The 19175-nt window shown below is 43.7% G+C and overlaps 1 protein-coding gene across 13 annotated transcripts in view; it reads right to left on the bottom strand.

The window, feature by feature from the left end:
• Positions 1-19175, bottom strand: part of PTPRF (protein tyrosine phosphatase receptor type F) — a 286072-nt gene that overhangs the window by 101142 nt on the left and 165755 nt on the right. For all 13 annotated transcript variants that reach the window (XM_031058681.1, XM_031058684.1, XM_031058686.1 and 10 more), the window contains exon 5: positions 5687-5875. In XM_031058681.1, the coding sequence (XP_030914541.1) occupies positions 5687-5875 (189 nt within the window). The remainder of the gene's footprint in view (positions 1-5686; positions 5876-19175) is intronic.

Raw genomic sequence — 19175 nt, 5'->3', positions numbered from 1 at the left:
GCTCTGGTGTAATGTGCGTGGCTTCCCCACCCCACCCCATCCCTTCCAATTTTCAGAGTTAAGAAAAGCATCACCACCATGCGTCACTTCCCATGGGAATGGTGCAACGACTTAGCGTACCAGCCCAAGGGGCCAAAAACATTACTTCCTTATCTCTCATCTGGCTGAAATAGGGTTTGTTGCTCTGTCCTAGAACTGAAAAGATTTGCAGGAAATCTTTTTATCTACTCCCTGCAGAGGCTCAACCCTTTCTTTATTATGCAATTGTCCATACAGAGCTCTAAAGGCAACTGCATACTTGAAGCAGATTCCCTAAAATGTTAAATGTGGCCAGCTAATTTTTATGAGTTAAATCCCAATCCTCCTGGCTCCTGAATGCAACCCAACAACCCTTGTGGGAGCAACACAGAGGCTTGCTGTATTTACTGCGGTGTTTGTTCCATGTCTCTCTCACCTTTGCAAAGTTAAGACATTCACTTTTCACTCAGAGGACACCGTTTTACAGAGTTTGCACAAGGCTTTTCAGTTGGACCCCAAATTTCCTCATCCAGAAGGAACAAACTGAAGTTTACCTTTATTCTTCACATCATATGATGATTCATCTCTGGCTGTTGTCTTTTTAGGGTGTCCCTCAAAGGGACAAATCACAGCACACAGGCCACAGAGTGCCAACGTAAGAGAGTCCATCAAGTGATGAAGGTGCCATCACTCAAATGGTTTCTGAGGCCAATTTTGCGCCCTGTGATCACTAGGGTGCTTTATGCAAAGGGCACTCTAAGATCAAACTTCAAGCCCAGTTCCTTGTGTTTGAAAGGTTTGAAAAACTCGTAAGGAGGGAGAGTTTACTTCTTCTTCATGATCCCAGACACTGAGAAACACCCCTACAGTCACCTCAGTCAGGAATGAGTGCTGGCCCTGATATTCTCTGTGTACAGAGCCAGTCATAAACCCAAACCAAGAAAAAGCATCTGATGATACACTGGAAAATCCCCTGGGGTTATTTGTGTCAGTATTTCCCAGTATGGAGAATTCTGTAGGAGAAGGGACTTCACTCTGCTGACAAACTCACCACAGGCTTACTAACACACTACTTCCTTGTAGGAACCTGAACCACCAAACATCACTCCAAAGCAATATCAGCAGAGAAATCAAGGCTCACGCTGGCAGCAACTGAGCACTAGAGCACTGAATCCCACAGAACTCTGGCAGTGCTTTTGGCTACTTCCTAGCATAGGTTATGGGGAAACTCTTTTCAAAAGTGAAGGACTACTTGCCACCAGATGCCATCAGGAATCTGAAGGTATTCCACAATTGCTGTGTGCACCTCACAAAGCAACACCCAGGTGTGCAGTTAGGTTCTTCCAGGAGACAAAAATTCAGGTGTTAACTGGCTGTTGTTGGCCACTATATTGCTTCAACCCTTTTCCAGTCAGTCCTTTCTGAGAGAGCATCCACCTTGTGTGGGTTCCTTTTGGATAAAACCACCCAATCTCCATTCTTTTATGTTGTCCTTACATCTTGTCCCAAGTCAATGCCTATCTGATGTCTGGACTCTAAGCTGTTCCTTGCTAAGAGCTGAACATCTGCTGGATACTGACTGGCTGGGTATTATCAGTGAAGCAGGATGGGGACATCATGGCCACGTCACTGGGACAAAGAGGCACCTCTTTCTGCATGTTAGCTCTGTGCATGTTGGGTATTTGCTTCCAAGAAAGTAGTGTTTCTACTGATAGCATCAAACCTAAATGAAAATGCTTGCTGGTAACTCTGAGAGCCCAAATGCAGCAAGGTGATAGGGTGAGCTAGCTCCCACTGCTTCTGTGTTAGAGGCACCTTCACTTTCCCAGAGAGTGACTGAAGTCACCTGCAGAGTCCTCTCTGATACTTTACTTGCACTTAATTGTCTGGAAGTCGCACTAGGATCTAGGGCATGGTTCTGTAACTGAGTTAATTGAAAGTGATTAAAAGAGAATACTTTTTGTAATACCAAGTTCTCTATTAGATGAAAGATAATACTTTCTGAATTTCTGGTGTTTCCTTACATGGAAAAAATTATGTTAACAGTCAGAATAGCTATTTATTCTAATTTGACATTTTGTTCATAGGTTTTCTTTAGAGCAAGGTGGAAGAGCAATTCTTCAGCTATGAAAATCACTGGAGACATTCAAGAGCTTTGAGAGTATGAATTCCAACTGAGTTGCTTTGAAGTCCTTTAGGACCTTCTGATCCAAGAATCTGTACAGAAGAACTGTAAAGCATCAGCACAATCTGATCTATACTGAGAGAGCTTCCACCACATCATTAACTGATTTTAAAACATGGTTAGAGGTGCAGCATTGACTCTGGCTGCCAGAACTCATGTGTGTCATCACTTGCAATACTACAGTGCCTGGACAGTTTTAAAATCAGTTCAGCCAAACAAATTTTAAATGTGTTAGCGTGCTGGGGAGGTTTCTCAGCCCAGAGCTGGCCTTAGACCCTGTGTCACTGACTGAGAGGCAATGAGTGAAGCTACACACCCCGGGGGGAGAACAGGGAGTTGTTCTGAGTCACTGCACTTGCAGAACAGCAGCCTCCTCACAAGAGGTGGGAAGTATTAGCAAGATGAACAAGGGAGAATTTGCTACAACCAGCATGAGTCAGAGACCTTGCTTTAGCCTTGATCTAGGAAAATCGAGATGAAACCCTGTATTTATTTGTGCTCTCATCTCTATAGCTATTAGCCTAACATTTACTTGCAAAACTACCCAAGAACTAGATTTAAAACAGAATTAAGCTTTAGTTGGGAAGAAAAAACTAAGCAATGGTAAGAAATAGTTAAAACCCCCTACAAATAGAGTTATGCTGTCAGAAGATGTAATAGGGAAAGTGCATATACACACATACAGATATAATTACTAAAAGAGGGAGAGTAGGATACAAGGCAGATTTATAAACTCTCCATTTGCTCCTGACAAAACCACCAGTTTTCTGGGGTTAAAAAAGCCTACGATGGTGGCTTGGATGTCTTAAACCACAGACTCTAGCACCTTGACAGAAGATGAACAGAACTCTAGAAACTGATGTTCAGAGCCCCCTGGGGCACATGATCTGACTGCATGCAAGTTCAAAGACCTGCCTGAAGCCCCCAGAGCACTGCCAGCCCACATAACTGTGAGTGTCAGAAGAGAGCACCTTTCCCAAAGATGCTGCTTCTTTACCTCTAACTATTTATACCATACTAGGAGCCTGAAGAAACAGAATCATCGCTCAACCCTCTCTGTACATCAGACTCCAAAGCTGCTTTGACCTTCATGACCTAAATTTGGTACATCTGAATACTAATATATGATGTACTCATTGAAGGTCGGACACTATATACACAGTACTGGGTTCACAATGTGCTGCAGCTATTTTAACTATATTACATCTGTCTTGCTTTTATTGGGTTTTAATTAAACGAAATTAAATGAGGGTATATTAAGATTGAGATAGTATAAACTGACATTCATGCAGATATGCCAGCCTGACTATAAGATATGATCTTAATGGAGCAGAGACTTTGCAAACTATTAAACTCTACCATATAATGAGGTATCTATTTAAATACTCTTTTCTTTGAAAAGCAACTCTGCCCAACTATGGTGTAGTGTTGGAGAGCTCAATTAACACCTTGCAGAGTGAATGGGAAACTGCTCAAGCCATCACATTGCTCATACAGGGTGCTGCAGTCACCTAAGTGGGACTCAGGCACTTCAAAGTGCAGGCTCTACTTTATGACCATTACAAGTACATGAAAAAAACACAAATGCAAACAGGGGTTGAATCTCTGGCCCATGAGAAGCTGCAAACTTCGTGCTCCTCACTCCTGCCAGGATGGAGCAGAGCCTTGGTGCATCTTGGCATCATAGCACCAGATCCCTGAAAAGAAAACTTCAAATTCATATTTGGAAATCTCTTGCACTGAACTGTAGAAACCTCCCATACTACATTAGAGAGCTAATCAATTTCTTTTGTGAGTCTGAGGATGTGTGTTGCTCATTGATTTCTAAAAGGTTCCCTTGACACCTCCCTTGGTAATTACTGTGTCTTCCGCAAGCAGCCAGCTCTAGAGTTTGAATCCCAGGTGAAATATTCAATTGAGATGTTGCTGAAGAACAGCAAATAGGAATCAAAACTTGGACACTGTGACAGGCTTTACTAGTTTGTTTTTCAACTTTCTATCTCACCAAACTTGTGAAGCAGCTGGTAGAGAGGCAGCCAAGTGCCTGTGAAAAGGAGGCTGGAGAACGTACAGCAAGTGCATCAGAGGCTGCCTTGCTGCTCATTTATGGTAATTTCTGATGCTGATTTAGTCAGCTACGAAGTGAAACACTTTCCTATTGCTGCTTCCTAAAGCTTCTCAGAATAATTAACAAGTGTGATATTTTCTTCCAGCACAAACAGATCAAGATTAAACCATGCTGTGGGGGAGATAAGCTAAAGGTCACTGGGAAATTTCATAAACCATAAATGCATTAGTATAATTAGCATTCAGTGGTACATCAAGGTGGGATCAGGAGTGTCAGGCTGGGTTCTATTTTTGCTGAGAGTGATGTCTCACTTACCCACTCCTCCAAGTACAAACCTACTTATCATCCAAGCATCATCAAATGTATGCAGAAGGCTCCTGCTATGGAGAAACGTTTCAAGATGTTCACCTTGGTTAGAAGATGGTGATTCCCTGGCAGCAGCACTTGTAACAAATAGCTTTTCAGTGCCCACAGATAACTGTGGCCAAGCAAGGCAGTCTGCTTCATATTTAAGCATGAGACCTCTCCAGACGAAAGTTGTTCCAGCTCTGGTCCCTTCTGTACTTTGTGTAGGACACTGGGGGCTTTTTCCCCAGACTAAAGCTGCTGTGTAGTTGTGCTGTGCCTTGTTAAACAGCCACTCTAATTCACACTGTGGAGCTCCACTTCATCAGTGAACAAAGCAGTATTTTATTTTCTTTAATTCTCTAATGGGCCTTACAGTCCTGGGAGATTGAACAGTGCAGTAGAAAAACAAGAATTCCTTGCTAAAATGAGCGCATTCTTAGCCACCCCCAAGAAATAACCATCTGTATTTCAAAAGCTAGTATTTGGCTTGTCACACAAAAGAATCAAAAATAAATGGTATATTTCAAAACTGCATCCATTTCCTTTGAAATCCACAGAATTGCTGCTTTTTGGATTTTTCTTTTTGCCTGTGGTATCACATAGTAAGGATGGCAATGAGCTCAACAGAAAGCAGAGCAATGTCTTGCAGAGTCTGTATAAGGTGTAAAATTGCAAATGACCAGTGATTGTAAAATCTCAACCAGTATCTCATTATCCTGATTTGCACTGTGCTCCTATTAAAAACAACTGAGACTCACTGAGTTGGTAGTGAAATGTCTGAGTCTACCAAGGATTTGGGGCAATATCAAGACGGTCTACTGAAGAAGATATCCAGGTGATGTTCCAAAAGGCACGTCCACTCTAACAGACATTTTAACAAGCCACGATATCCTGCCAGAGAGGATCAGCTCCAAAAACTGCTTTTACATCGTAAAAGAAACAAGCTCAGAGCAAACTGACAATTTGGTTTAGAATTGCATTTCAGGGAAAATATAACAGCAGCATGTAAAGAGAAAAGGGAGGAAGAGCGAGGAGGCTGGGAAGGCTTACTTGCTTTGCTACCTTACCCGAGCGGAGCTGCTTGATTCGCCCATTGCTGGTGGCAGTGTCGACGGGCAGGAAGTCCTTGAACCAGGAGATTTCGGGGTCAGGGTTCCCACTGGCAGCACACAGCATCGTGGCCGTGCGGGCCTTCTCCACCACCTTCAGCTGCGGGCCCATGTCGATGGTCGGGAAGCCAGCTGGGAGGTGGTCTTCTGCAAGAGGAAAAAACACAGAAGGTTAAAGAGAAGCACTCCAGCCTAGCAATGGGATACAGTTGCAGTGACAGCAGCGCCACTCTGCAGCATCTGGGCCTCTGCTGGAAAACAGCAGCCTGACTTCCCTACTGAGAAGGTTATCAAGCCCTTAAAGCACATTAGGCTCTATAATGAGCATTCATTACACCAATAGAAGCTTCCACTAAATTTAACTCCATTTAAATCAATTGCCTTGGGAAATGTTCATAATTTTCATTGATACGTAAGCTCCATCCATTGTTGTTAATAATTCAGTAAAAGCAGGTATTTGACTTTTTGTGGGAGGACTGAGTTGAAGATAACAGACAAACACAAAGCCAAATAGTTTGAGGCATCCTGAAAAACAACAACTAAAAAATAAAACCCCTTAGAAAGATCCAGAGAGGCCCATTTTTTTTTAAACTTTTTTTTTTTTAATTTGCATCATTCTGTCACATTGATAGGGTAGACTGTAAATTTCTTTCTCATACCTCCAAATCTGATTCCGAAGGCTTTTAGAAACTAATGGATGTAAAGCTAATGAGCCACACTCTGCTCATGAGCTGCCTGGCCAGACTGTGCTGTGGCAAGCTCCTGGTGCATTTGCTGGGCTGTAGAAAGCAACAGAGGCGTGTAAGAAATGGCCAGTGCATGCTCTGGCATGGCTTACTACAATACTGTGAAACAAAGCACCCCCTTAACCGCTGAAATCATTCATACAGCGGGTAGAAAAACAGTTAATTGGGTTTGTTGCTGCAGAGCACGCTCAGGTAGGCTGGGTGGAATACATTAGGCAGCCTTCACTGATAAGCCAAGGCATGCTCCAACATCATCATTCAATAGCAGCTGCAGAACTGAGCTCACTTATTCATTCTGTGGCAAGATGTACTGTACTCTGCTAAGCCTGACCTGCAATCAAAAGAACATACTTTCACAGAAAAAAAGAACTTGAAGAACATTAAGAAGCTTTTAAAGCACCAGAAACTCAATTATTTTCAGTATGTTCCTTTTTTTCCCTGTTTTAAGGAACCTTAAGCTAACTTCTTCTTTGGCAAATTCTATTCTGCAAGGCTTCCAGCCCACTGCAGTGTTTAAACAAACAAGACCTTAGCATCTTCCCAAGTCCCAGAGGAGTCTGAACTCGCTGCAATCTGATTTTTCCTGCTACCACTGCACATCCGTACTCCTCACAGGAAGATACCAGCAATAGGTCACCTCAGGTGCTTCCTGCTACCTCTACTGGCACACCTGCAGCACAAACATGGCCCGTGGTAGCTAATCTTGCACATGTCTACCTAAGATCGCTAGAGAATTCCCAAGACCCTTGACTTGTTTGCACATCAAGACTGTAGCACAAGGCAACATCTGCTAGAAACAAAAAATGCTTGGGAATATAATTTAGATGAGAGCGACTATGAAGCATTCAAGGTTTTCTACAGGAAAAAAGGCTCCTGATGTTTATTAAAAGCACAAACTGTATTTTGTCTCTCAGATTGACCTCCTGAGAACCTCTCTCATCACGAGCAAACATAAATGGAATTATTTTTTTTTAAATTAAAGGTACTATGAAATTTAGTTCCTTTTAAATTTGCTCTCCATTGATTTTCAGAGACAAAAGGTACATAGAGCTTAACTGGAATGACACTAGCACCAGCATTCAATAGCAAGCAACAGAAGCACTCAATACTGAGCAACCACAATGTATACTCCTACATGGCTGAAAAGAAACAAAAGAAGGGTACACACAAAAGTACAACACAGTACAGACTTAAAAGCAAAGGAGATACATAGAAAAAGCAGTAAATAAAGACAGTCCCTTGGATTAAGGAAGGCCAAGTTTGCCTATAGTGCAGCACCTTGCCATTTAGGGTATTGAAAACAGATGTTTACTCTGGGGAGGCTGAAACCCTGAAGTGATCTAATCTAATCACCATGATTACCATTGACAATCTTTTCTGGTTTGCACAAGATTTTACAAAGAATGCACTGAGCTAAGTATCACCCAGTTAACTTCATCCAAAGTCTGTGTAGAGACTTAGCACATAGCTAAAAGCAAACCTGAAACAAACCAGCATTTGTACATGAAATCTCTTTCCTGTCTGCAATGATCCCTGACCACAGACAGGAGAGAGACCAAAGAGTCCTTCACAGTGTCTGATCCACAGGTACACGACCAGTCTGCTGCACTGGAGTGACTGTTCAATCAAAATTAGCAGGTTGTGATGAGCCACAGACCAGTAGAAATTACACCATCTAACCTTGACTTCACAGAGTACAACAGAGAGACACTGATTACAAACACCCAGCAGCAAAGCTGCCTCTGCTGTACTAGAATTCTTGGCTCAAGCCTTTTCTACACTCTAAAGTTAAATACAAGGCTGCTCCCACATCATCCACCGCCCGCAGGACCAAGTCATTACAGAGCCCAGGTGAGAACACTGGGCACTCATCAGCTGAACAGAGGGGCACAGGGGCACACCATCACCTGGTGGTGATGATCCTCAGTACCCACACCCCACGCCGTGCTGGACACAGACAAGCACAGCCAGCCATGCAAGGTTCATGCAGTGCACAGGCTTTTCCCTCTCAACTGCATACAAGCCCCAAAATTATTGTGGCAAATGACAGTAGTACAGAAATGGTGCATCCTTCATAGTCAGAGCCACAGCACGTTTCCTGGGCTAGCACTGGTACTGGTACAGCCCAGTTTCTGTGCATGCCTGGAAGAACTCCAGCAAGCAGTGGTGGCATGCCTGCATCTACCAAGCAAGGACTTGCCTGATCCCTTGTCAATCAAACATAAAGGCAGCACTGGTGTTTAAGAGCAGCAGTGTGATTCCAGGAGGCTGTAGTCCCAGGTCACATCATTGTGTGATGAGATGCTTAGGGAAATCTGACAGCTGGTCTCTGATGACACCTCAGACACCCAGAGGCTGGAGTTCACCTGCTGTTAGCTCCATGGTAGCTTCAGGGAACATGTGCTGGGCACAAGCTCAGAACATCTGGGGATACAGCTCAAGAGGAGAACAAGCACCTTCTCCAGAGGTGGTCCAAATTGTCCCTGTACCATCATGAAATGGGGAGCCTCAACCACTCCAGGTCTCCCCTGTGTTGTGTGGCTCTGGCAGCCCCCTAAAACCCTCCTGGAAGAGTGGCTTTGGAGCAAACCTGAGCTGGCCACAGGGCAGAGCCCAGCCCAGAACAAGCCCACACCTGCCCCGTCAGCAGCACTCCTGGAGAGCTAACAGGGCTGTGTTCCAGCCGGGCCTGGCGCTGCTGACTTCACTGGGACTGCAAGGGATGTGTCTGTGCTCAAACACTACAGACCACGATAGCAGTACAGAGCTGCTCCTGCCGTGCCTTGCCCTCAGGCAAAAGTCTAATCTGGGTATAATTATGAGGCTCAGTCATGCCTCGGCTCCTTTCAGCCCTTGCTCGCTGTACTAACTTGTCTGCACACGGAGCTTGTCAGTAATAGCCAACCTCCTATTCCAGCCAATACGAGGATACTCTTATTTGAGAAAATGAGGTTGTCAGCACTTGGTTTTATTTGAGGATAGCCAGTGTGCCTTCACTGCACATTAGAACAGGCTATGAATCTGCTTTTAAGTGCATACCATCGAAACCAGTTTTTATTTCTGGGTTTCAGGTACTTTCAGAGGGTAAACATTAGGTTAGAGCAAGCAAAATGTAGGCACAACAGGATTTCTGGGGGCACTGCAAGCTCTAACTGCCTCCATAGAGTAGAGGAGAAGCAGCAGAAATGACAGAGGAAAGCAGGAATTGAGGAGAGAAGCAGGAGGAAAGGAGAGGGAAATAAAAAGAGAGAAAATAACAAACGAGTGGGTTTTGCAGTTACAAACTGAAACTTAGAAAATCCACAACCAGGCTAAGGTCTTGCTAGCAGCAGTCACCAAGGAGACAGGAATGTCCCTCTGGCATCTAGCATGACAGCATGGGCAGAGGATATCTCCTCTCACTTGACAGCTCCCTTTGCTAATCTTCTTTCTGAGGTGACAGAAATCTAACCCCTGCTCTCATACAGCTCTTTTGTGCCAAAGATTTCTCATCTTTAAGGGAAAAGCTAAGGTAAGAAACCTTTCCCACAGCCCCAAACTGGAGTGAAGACCTCCTTTAGAGCAGCTACAATTACATGGCTTGTTCCCCAGCTCCCCAGAAAACTACCTTTCCTGAGGATGCTGCTGTGAGAGACATACCCCTCGGTGTGTCCTTATTTTCTGCATCACTCGAAATATCAAGTGATGATAAGGGACATACAGGCAATTGCAATTTACGTCTTACAAGAAGCACGGATCAGCCCCAGCATGGAATGGTGTGTAGATAACAGCTGCTTGCAAAAATGGCCTGCAGAGGAGTCTGTGGTGAGCACAGCTGTTGACAGCTGAATCCTGCAGGATTACCCCCAGGATTTTGCTGAAAACTTGTAATCTCTCACAGGACAGAAAAGTTGGAGGAGCTGAATATCAAATTGCTACCAGCACAAACACCGTACAGCCCTCACTGCTCTTGCAGCCAAGCAGTTGTGTTTTGGGGGATCATATCCTGACTTGGCACCTGTAAAACCTTCCCCCTACCACTGTTTATTTCCTCTGTGTCAATGTAGGAAATGGTATTTTAGAAATGATAGTGCAAACTGTAAACACGTTTATGGGAGTTATTTGTCACATTCTTCTTCCTATAAAAGCCAAGCTTGCTTACTATCATGAGTCCAATTGTTCAGACTGCTGAGGGAGAGTTAAAAAATGATACCAAATATAATTTGAAAATAGGAAAAAGTAGCTTTTCTATACATTACAGCTACAGCTGCGAGGGTAAATCTCTTACAATCTATCAAAACCACTGCCCCACTGGAAGGGGTGCTCTCAACTCCCTTCAAGTGAGATATTGGCCCTTATCCCCATACAGGGCTGGAAATGGCTTATCTGGGCCACTGGCTGCCGCCAGCCTCCATCAGCTAAGGAACTTCCAGATCAACATCAATTTTAGGGTCTCGGCAGGGATGATTAAAACACAAAGCTGCTTTGTTTTCAGTTCTGCCAGCTATCTGAAACCACTCAGGAGTGTGTGGTGCTAGGGACAAGCCAGGAAATGGATTGAGGGCAGAGAGATCTCTGATAAATGTGTTTGAGTGTGGTCAGCATTGCACAGGAGCAGGATATACAAACCAGAAGCTATTTCACATGTTCCTTATCCATTTGGTGAGGCAGGCTGGGATCACACCCAGTTCACGTCACCAGGGCTGAACTGATCCTGCCCAGATGTGGTGGTTTGATGCACTGTAGCACAGGATGTTGCAGGGATAACCCTTGTCTACTGACAGACTCTTTCCTGATGGATCAAAGGAATTACTTTGCAAATTTTGCAAGCTTCCAAATCTCTCTGTGTGACATAGGAACGCATTTGCAAACGCAAAATTATCAGCGCAAGGACGATAGCCTGGGTAGTTGGCAATATTTACTAACGAAAGACGCAAGCCAGTAACATTGTAAGCACACCACAAAGCAGGACATCTGTTTGCTGAATAAACAGCCCTGATTCCTTCAGCACAGGTTACATGGCACAGCTATTCAATTACCTCAAGACAATCAAAAGCAGCCGAGCAATCCAGTGGCCCTGAAGAACGGCGTCACTTTACATGATAAGAAAACCCTGACATCACTCTGTTCAGGTTCAACTGAAGCTGCACAAAGAGCATTTTATCAGCCATTTTGAGGCAATGCTCTCTTTCTGCATCCTTCTTACACAAGTCCCTAAAGAGGTGCACCACAAATATTATCCAAATTCATGGTCTCCAAGGGCTGCCTAGCATTGGGCTACCGCCCATGCGGGGAGTGGCGGGTGGAGCGCATTTGTGCGAGCTGGCTGTGGAGCCAAGTCTCATCCAGGCTAATGAATACCCCCCTCGACATTGGCACCGCCTTGTAATTGCCTAGGGAAAAGGTGGGGCAGTGAAACCAACCTGTTTCAAAGGCAGCACAGTCTTAATTACTGGGTTAGTAAGTATAAAACAGTTTCAGGCAGGCAGAAAATACAAACAGTCATCTATTGATGACAAGGCTTTTAATGACAAATCTGCTGGCTTTGTATGACATCATGCCAACGTGACATGCTGAAGCCGAGTACTGAAAATGGGGAGAAGGGCACAGATGAATGGGTGGGTGTGGAAACAAGCTCCAGAAGGACTTCTCTGTTTCACGGTGTAACCACATGAGTTACTGCACAAGAGCTTACAGTAAACAAAGTATTTGCTATCTCTTATAAAGATCACAGCACCAGCAAAACAGCTCACAAAAGAAAGAATCTGAGTCAGTTCAAAACAAAGAAAGTACTGTAAGGAAAATTCAAGAAAATACGAGACTAGACATGGCAGAAGAGGATAAACTGTCAAGCAGATTCCTGCTCCAGGGGCTCACAGTGTGGGAGCTCACGGGACCTGCTTGTTCCAGAGCTTATGAGCCCATAAAACACCTGATGGAGACAATGCTACCATTCCAGTGCCAGAAGGGCACTGCTGACATTGGCCTCTCATCTCTGGACAGCAATTATCTCCATTTACAAGCTACCAATAGTTTCTCAGTAGTGTAGGTGGCCATCCCAAGCACCTGGTTATCTCAGAGGGAGCAGGATGGCTTTGCAGACGCAGGTGCTCCTAAGAGTAAGACAAAGCAGCACCTCCCAGCTTGCTCTGATGAGGAATCAGGCTGCACTCCTGTCAAGTCCCTGCGCTGCTTCCCTCCACACACAGTGCTCAGGTAACACACAGTCACTGCAGCAACCTGGGGTGAGCACCCCACACCTGCCATGTTCACTGGCACTGGGGAACAGGCAACTCCTCTCTCTCCTTTACAGATAATCTTGTGCTCGACAGAGCCAACATAAAGATGATTAACAGCTGCTGAAGCTGACTCAGAGCAGAGGTAAGGCACAAACCTGGCCAAATTAAAGGTATGCACCCACAACCCACCATTGCAGTTCTTAGTTTAGGGATCTTCCTAAATAATAACAACTTCTGCCCTGTATTGTGTCAGCTCCAGAGTCTGCTGCCAACTAGGAGACCTCAACCCATCCTGGAAGAAAACAATTATTTACAGCTTGATCAGATTAGACTGCAACAGTCAGAGGTGGCATTTACGAAATCCCTACCACCACAACATCCTTCTGTCAACCCAGCTATCTCTTCTGGCTTTCCATTCTGGTTTCCTCATAATGACAATCACATTTGTAGCCCTGGCTCTAAACTCGAGTTTTCCCAAGACCGAGATACCAAATATATTTAAAAGAATTTAAAAACTCCAAAAGAAAGATGATAGCAGAAGCTTCTCTGCTTAGGCCAAACAAACTCTGTGCCACAGGGCAGAGCTTCTTCAAGGCGATGACACAGCCTCACAGAGTACTGGAAGTGTGATACAAAGCCTTAGGATGTGAGGAACAGCCTGGACCTCCTGCTCCTAGACTGCTACTCTGCCACAAGTGTAAAGCGGTGCTCACAAACAACTCAAAGCTGAAGACACATTGAAACAAGCATTTTCCTGAAAAACCAGAGCATCTAGTTGGTCATGTTAGTGAAGAACTAAGAGAGCTTAAGACTGTATGGCATTGAGAGTCATTTAAGGGTTCAGTATATAGCACAGCAAAGACTACATCAAGAAATGTCAAAAATGTGGATGAGGAAGAGCTTGCACAGAAAGAGAACATATCTGCAAGACTCCCTGGCTGAGCAAGCACTCTTTTTTAAATCCTTGTTTGGCGAGAAAAAAAATAATTTATTTCCTCCCTCAAAATTACAGCATGATTTCAAGTAGGTAAAAATAGAGTTTTCTGGGTCATATCCAACAGCTGATAAATAAGGCTAGGCTCTTTCAGTAACTACTACAAAAAAACCCCTCATCAGCTGGAAGTATGCATTGAAAAAACTCACAAAAGTTCTTCAAAAGCATGAATTCAGAAGGGTTTTGCAGCCAGCTATTAAGACTCCATCGTAAAAGAACAGTAAAAGTCGACCACGCTGTGCTTTCAGGCAGGACTGTGCCATTTGTTGGTACCAGCTGTTGAATATAACTGCCTGTAGAACTGTTTTCAAACCATTCTTGCATTCTAATATTTTATACTCAGAAATGCAACATAATTATTGCTACTGCACATTTCCCTGTGACAAAATATATAAACACACCCCCACTAAAACACACCCAAAACTTCAATTTTTACAAGGAAAAGCATGGCAACAGCTCTTACTCGTAGTCGAAGTCATTTATTAATCCACTGCATTTTTCATACTACCTGCCCTGATGTGAGGTGTTATTAGCATAAAGATTTTCAGTTTTAAGATGTGCAATCAATAATGCATTACCATATGCCATTAAATCCAACGTGTGGTTAAATTAATAGAGCATTTGACTTTTGATCCATGTATGCTTGGTTGCAGTTCAGTGCAGGGAAAAGGGCATGAGAACGGAGTTAATCTGACAGCAGAGCTCTCCCACGCTTTCTAACATCAAGTTTCAGATTAAAGTGAAGCATTCCTGTTGCCACTCAGCTGGAATACTAAATCTGTTCATTTCCACTTCACAGGCCAGAATGCAAGATTTTCGGTCACTTAACTCCTACTGAAAGGGCTAGATCTTGCTAAAATCTGATTTGCTTCCTTTCTGCAGCCTGTTGCATCACTGTCAATCCAGGCTTCTCCTGCTCTGGGGAACACTGCAGTCTGTCAGAGCATCACTGGCCAGCAAGTCTCAAGCAAAAACTTTAAGATGTGAACAAGTTGTGTGTTTTGACAAAATGTCCTGCTGAAAAAGTCTTCTTTTCCAGTAATTGCTCCAACATGGGAAAGAAAAGGTACTGCTTTTCCTTGCATCTAAGCTACTGAAAAAGGCAGGTATTCAGACAACAAGGATGAGCAAGGACTGCTGACTTTTTCAGGAGAGAATGACCTCCCTCTTGTCTGTCTTTCACCTCCCCAGGATCCCAAACCAAAGCCCCCTGAGGTACCAGGTAATGGAAGTTAGCAAACAGCACGGGGATTGAGGGCACCCTGTCAGTTTGCAGACCACACCAGGGCTGGGTGGAAATGTCCATCTGCTGGAGAGTAGGAGGGCTCTGGACAGGCTGGACTGACTGGCTGAGGCCAAAACTGTGGAGTTCAACAAGGCCAAGTGTTGGGCCCTGCACTTGGGTCAAAACAATACCACACAGAGCTACAGGCTGGGGGCAGAGTGGCTGGAAAGCTGCCCAGCTTGGAAATGGAAACTCAAGTTGTGCTGGGGAGGAGTTAGAGAGTTTTTAGAGAAAGCACAAAAATACTCTACTTCTGGCATTTACAACCAGCCAGAGCTTTACGGGAAAACAAGGATTCCCTCTGCTCCCAAAGAATGTCCTCTTGAAACATTTTTTTGTTCTCTGATCTCAAGGACTAAAATGAAGCTTTTTGGAATCAACCTCCAAAATTGCCAACCTATGGGATGGAGTTGCTCTGTGATGCTGAGAAACTTTGAATCCCAAAGCCAGCAATCAAGGTGTGTGGGTGTGGGAAAGGAGGATGAGCACAGTTCTTACAAAAGCAAGGCTCCTCTGCAGCCAAAAAGCTGAAAAGCACCAGCCCAGGTGCTCAACAGCCTGCTCTGCTACCTCTCCATATTGCCTCTTCCCTTACTCTACACCCTTCGTCCAGCACCATCCCTTCCTGCCTTATCATTAGATTCTCATGCATGTGCTTCCATCTGCCATTTCCTCACTTGCAGCAAACAGTGTTTTGAGCAAATACTCATAAATCATATAAAATAGCTAGCAAAAACAGTACATAGAACCAGTCCCAGTAAAGGCCAATGCAGTAAAACACAAATTAAATTTATAGTCCAAAGCATTATTTCTTTGTAGTATTCACAAAGAAAGTAACCTTTAAAAATCTCTAAGAAATATTCACATATTGACATACAGTAGCTCTGTGACACTGATAAAGTTTCTCTAGTACCTTTTTTTCCAGAGAAATTATATTTTCAAATGAAACGATAAATGTGAAGTTTCAGTGGACTTGTTCTGTTGCAACCAGCTCAGGCACAGAGGGTCTGCTAGCACAGAATTCCTCAAGAATTGTAAAAAGAGCTTTAATTTAACCTCTACATCCAACAGATCAGTGACATGGCATCACTGCTTTCCATGCAGAAGTTTTTTGAAACTCCATCACAGAAAATATCTTGGGTAAATAACTATTTACTTGGTGGGGCACTGACTTTTTATAAAAGGTAAAACACAGAAAGCCTTGACCAGAACTGAAGACAGAAATATCCTCTTATTATGTTTTATGTCTTATGTTAAACCATCACTTTCTAGAAAATCCATTAATTGCACTGCCTCCAACATCACTTTAGCTGGAGACTCTGGTTACCCTAACAGCCTTTAGAGACAGGAGGATGTAGAAAGGCCCACAGTAAACCAATGGCTACATGCAAACACAAGTAAGACACTGTTGCCAGACAAGTGATGGTTTTTTAATGCTGGGGTGATGTAATTACTCAGAGTTTAACAGAGGACATACTCTTTTTTTACAGATAGCAAGTGTTGCAGAGGCTCAATATCCTATTTACTGCTTTGCCACAACACCCATCTTTTCAGAAAGATGTGCAATAAAAGGAGTGGCTGACAATTTCAGCCAAGGTTTTAAACAAGTCCCCAGTGCAGGCCTTCATGAATTAAAGAGCACACAACAGATAAATGGAAAGCTGGCAGTGAAATCACATCAAGACCAAGTGGATTAAAAAAAAATAAAAAAAGGGCACCTCTTGGCTCCTGTGGTACTCATCTTAATATAACCAAATGCAGGAAATCAGCTGAAATTCCTTTCCTGATCAGGGAAAATGCATTCCCTAACTTAAGACATATTTGCTGGTAGTCAAAGGTTCAATTTATCAAATGACTACTACAGAAATTGTAGGTTTCCCCTGCTTTTCCCTGGCAAGCGAGGAGGGCTGCACAGTTTGGTGGCTCTGACGGAACTCTGACTTGTTAGGTGGAAGGTTGTATTTTCTTTAAATATGGTCCCTGCCTTTTCCCCCAAAATGTTACATCTGCAAAATAAAACCAAGAAAGCTACACAGATACCTGGATTTGGCAAGCTTCAGCTTCACTGTGCTGGAAAATTAAATTAAGGGAAGCTTTAAAAAGGTTTTTCCTCTCTTGAAAATGGAAGGATTGTTGGCCTTGAAGTCTTAAAGACAACCTGCTATTTTGCAACTGCATTGTCATTCCAGCTTTTTTAAGGAAGATTCCTGCACTAGCTCCATACATTAGTGGTTGGAAGGAGCAGTTTCCACAGTAGCTATTGAGGTTTCCTTAATTCTTATTCTTTTTGATTTAGGAAATTACTGAAGGGGGTAAGGAGGTAGCCACTGTGGACTTCTCAGGATCTACTCATGCAATAAAGTCAAGGTTCAGGATAAACAAAATTGAGAACAGCTATAAGGGGACGCTTTGCTCTTGCCCTATCTGAGTATGGTTTCATTTCTGACTGATTGGCAGGCAGCATTTGACAGACATCGGCTTAAGTTCCATGGGGTTGCAGGTCTCAGAAACTGATTACAGGGGGAATTAAGTGCATGAATTGGTTTGTCTCCCTTGCTCTGAACCATCTTTCCTTCTGCCCCTCACATACACACTGGCTACAACTGTTCCTGCCAGCCCTTTTTCGGTGTTTTGATGGAAGCCACACACAGCCTAGCTTTCAAGACCTCTCCAAGGCCACATTTCCTTAAAACATGTTTACACAGAGCTTTACAATAAGGGTGATTTTACAATAAGGGTGATATTACTGTGGTTTTTTCCATTTCCTGGTGTGTGTGAAGCAGCCAGCCCTGTTGTGGGACAGGACATGGCACCTGTGCCCACTCTGCAGGTGTGTGCAGGGGTGACTGGCTGCCCATGGCTGAGCAGTCCCTCACACTTTCCCACGTTTTCAGCATGGAGGTGTTGCATTTGCAGCCACGCAGTCGCAGTACATGCTTTTGCTGCTGCTGCCAACTCAGAAAAATGTTGCTACATCTTTCTTTAACCCAGCTCAGGTTAGACCAGATTTTCTGGTACAGATAACAATTGCACTATTTACATTTCATACACCTAAAGGGCAGACACCCGGGCTTTGCTGGAGCAGATGCCTTAGGAGGAAGCTGGAAGACTAAAAAAACATGTAAAAGGCACAGCTGCCTCTCTGACCTGCTCCAGCACGGCCCAGGTGATTTTGTCTGCACAGACTGCCCAAGCAGCTGACACACACTGGGCTGCTCACTGCAAGGTGTCGGAAATGATAAAGCAATGGCCCAGTTTGATTTACTGCCAGGCAAACACGGGCTGGCAGTGACCACACAGGCAGGGGTCAGGCAGTGCTGTCCTTTATTAGCATGTCAACCATGGCTGTGCTAACACACTCACGGATTACACTCCCCAAGCTGGATGTGTGAGCATGCTTGGGTATAACTAATTGGAAACAGGCCCTGAATTCCTAATAACCTAAGTTATGGTCCCTGGGATTTATGCCAAATTAAAGACAATTAATTCTCCTCTCTTGATTATTACACACCTTAATAGCTCTGTCCTTGAGTCAGTTCCATCCTTGATGTGCAGAGCCCTTTAGCTCAGTCTCTAAAATCTGATGTGCATGAAGAACAGTTAATAAGAAAATTCTGTATTAAATCTGAGTTACTGTATCAAAATCTCTCATGTTTTACAACAGCAAAAAACACAATTGGATTCAAAGCCTACTTCAGATCCTAGATTATAAAGGCATTTGCTGCATAGCCTCTGCACTATAGTCTTTAGAGGCCTTAAACAATTCCATGTTTCCCTTTAAGATCTTTTAAAATACCACACAGCAGTATATACAGATAATCAGGACTGTTTTCATTAAATGATTTCAGTGAAGTTCACTGGCTTTATTTGATATACAAAAGACTATTTAACCTTCTCCCAAGACACTCTACTGATGTAATTACAAGCAAGAGATGAGGCCTGGCTTTCCCAGCTGCAACCACTAACAGAAAAGAAAACTTTCTGTAAGCAGAGGCCGCTGTAAGTCTTTCCTCCAGGATGTCAGAGGCAGGTATCTCCTTGCAGATAAAAATAATGTGAATCCTTATTTTCCCAGCTCACTATACAGTGCATAGGCTACAGGTGTCAGGACAATTCAGCTAGAGGAGAAGTGCTGGCACTCCTGCCTTAGGCATCCTTCATGCACCAAGTAAACAACACCGTGTGTCCTTTTCAGAGTATCAGC

This window comes from Geospiza fortis, unplaced genomic scaffold (genome assembly GCF_000277835.1).
Source record: "Geospiza fortis unplaced genomic scaffold, GeoFor_1.0 scaffold333, whole genome shotgun sequence".
Classification (NCBI taxonomy): Eukaryota; Metazoa; Chordata; class Aves; order Passeriformes; family Thraupidae; genus Geospiza; species Geospiza fortis.
The sequence above is the reverse complement of the archived record's forward strand: the minus strand, read 5'-3'. Positions and strand labels throughout refer to the sequence as shown.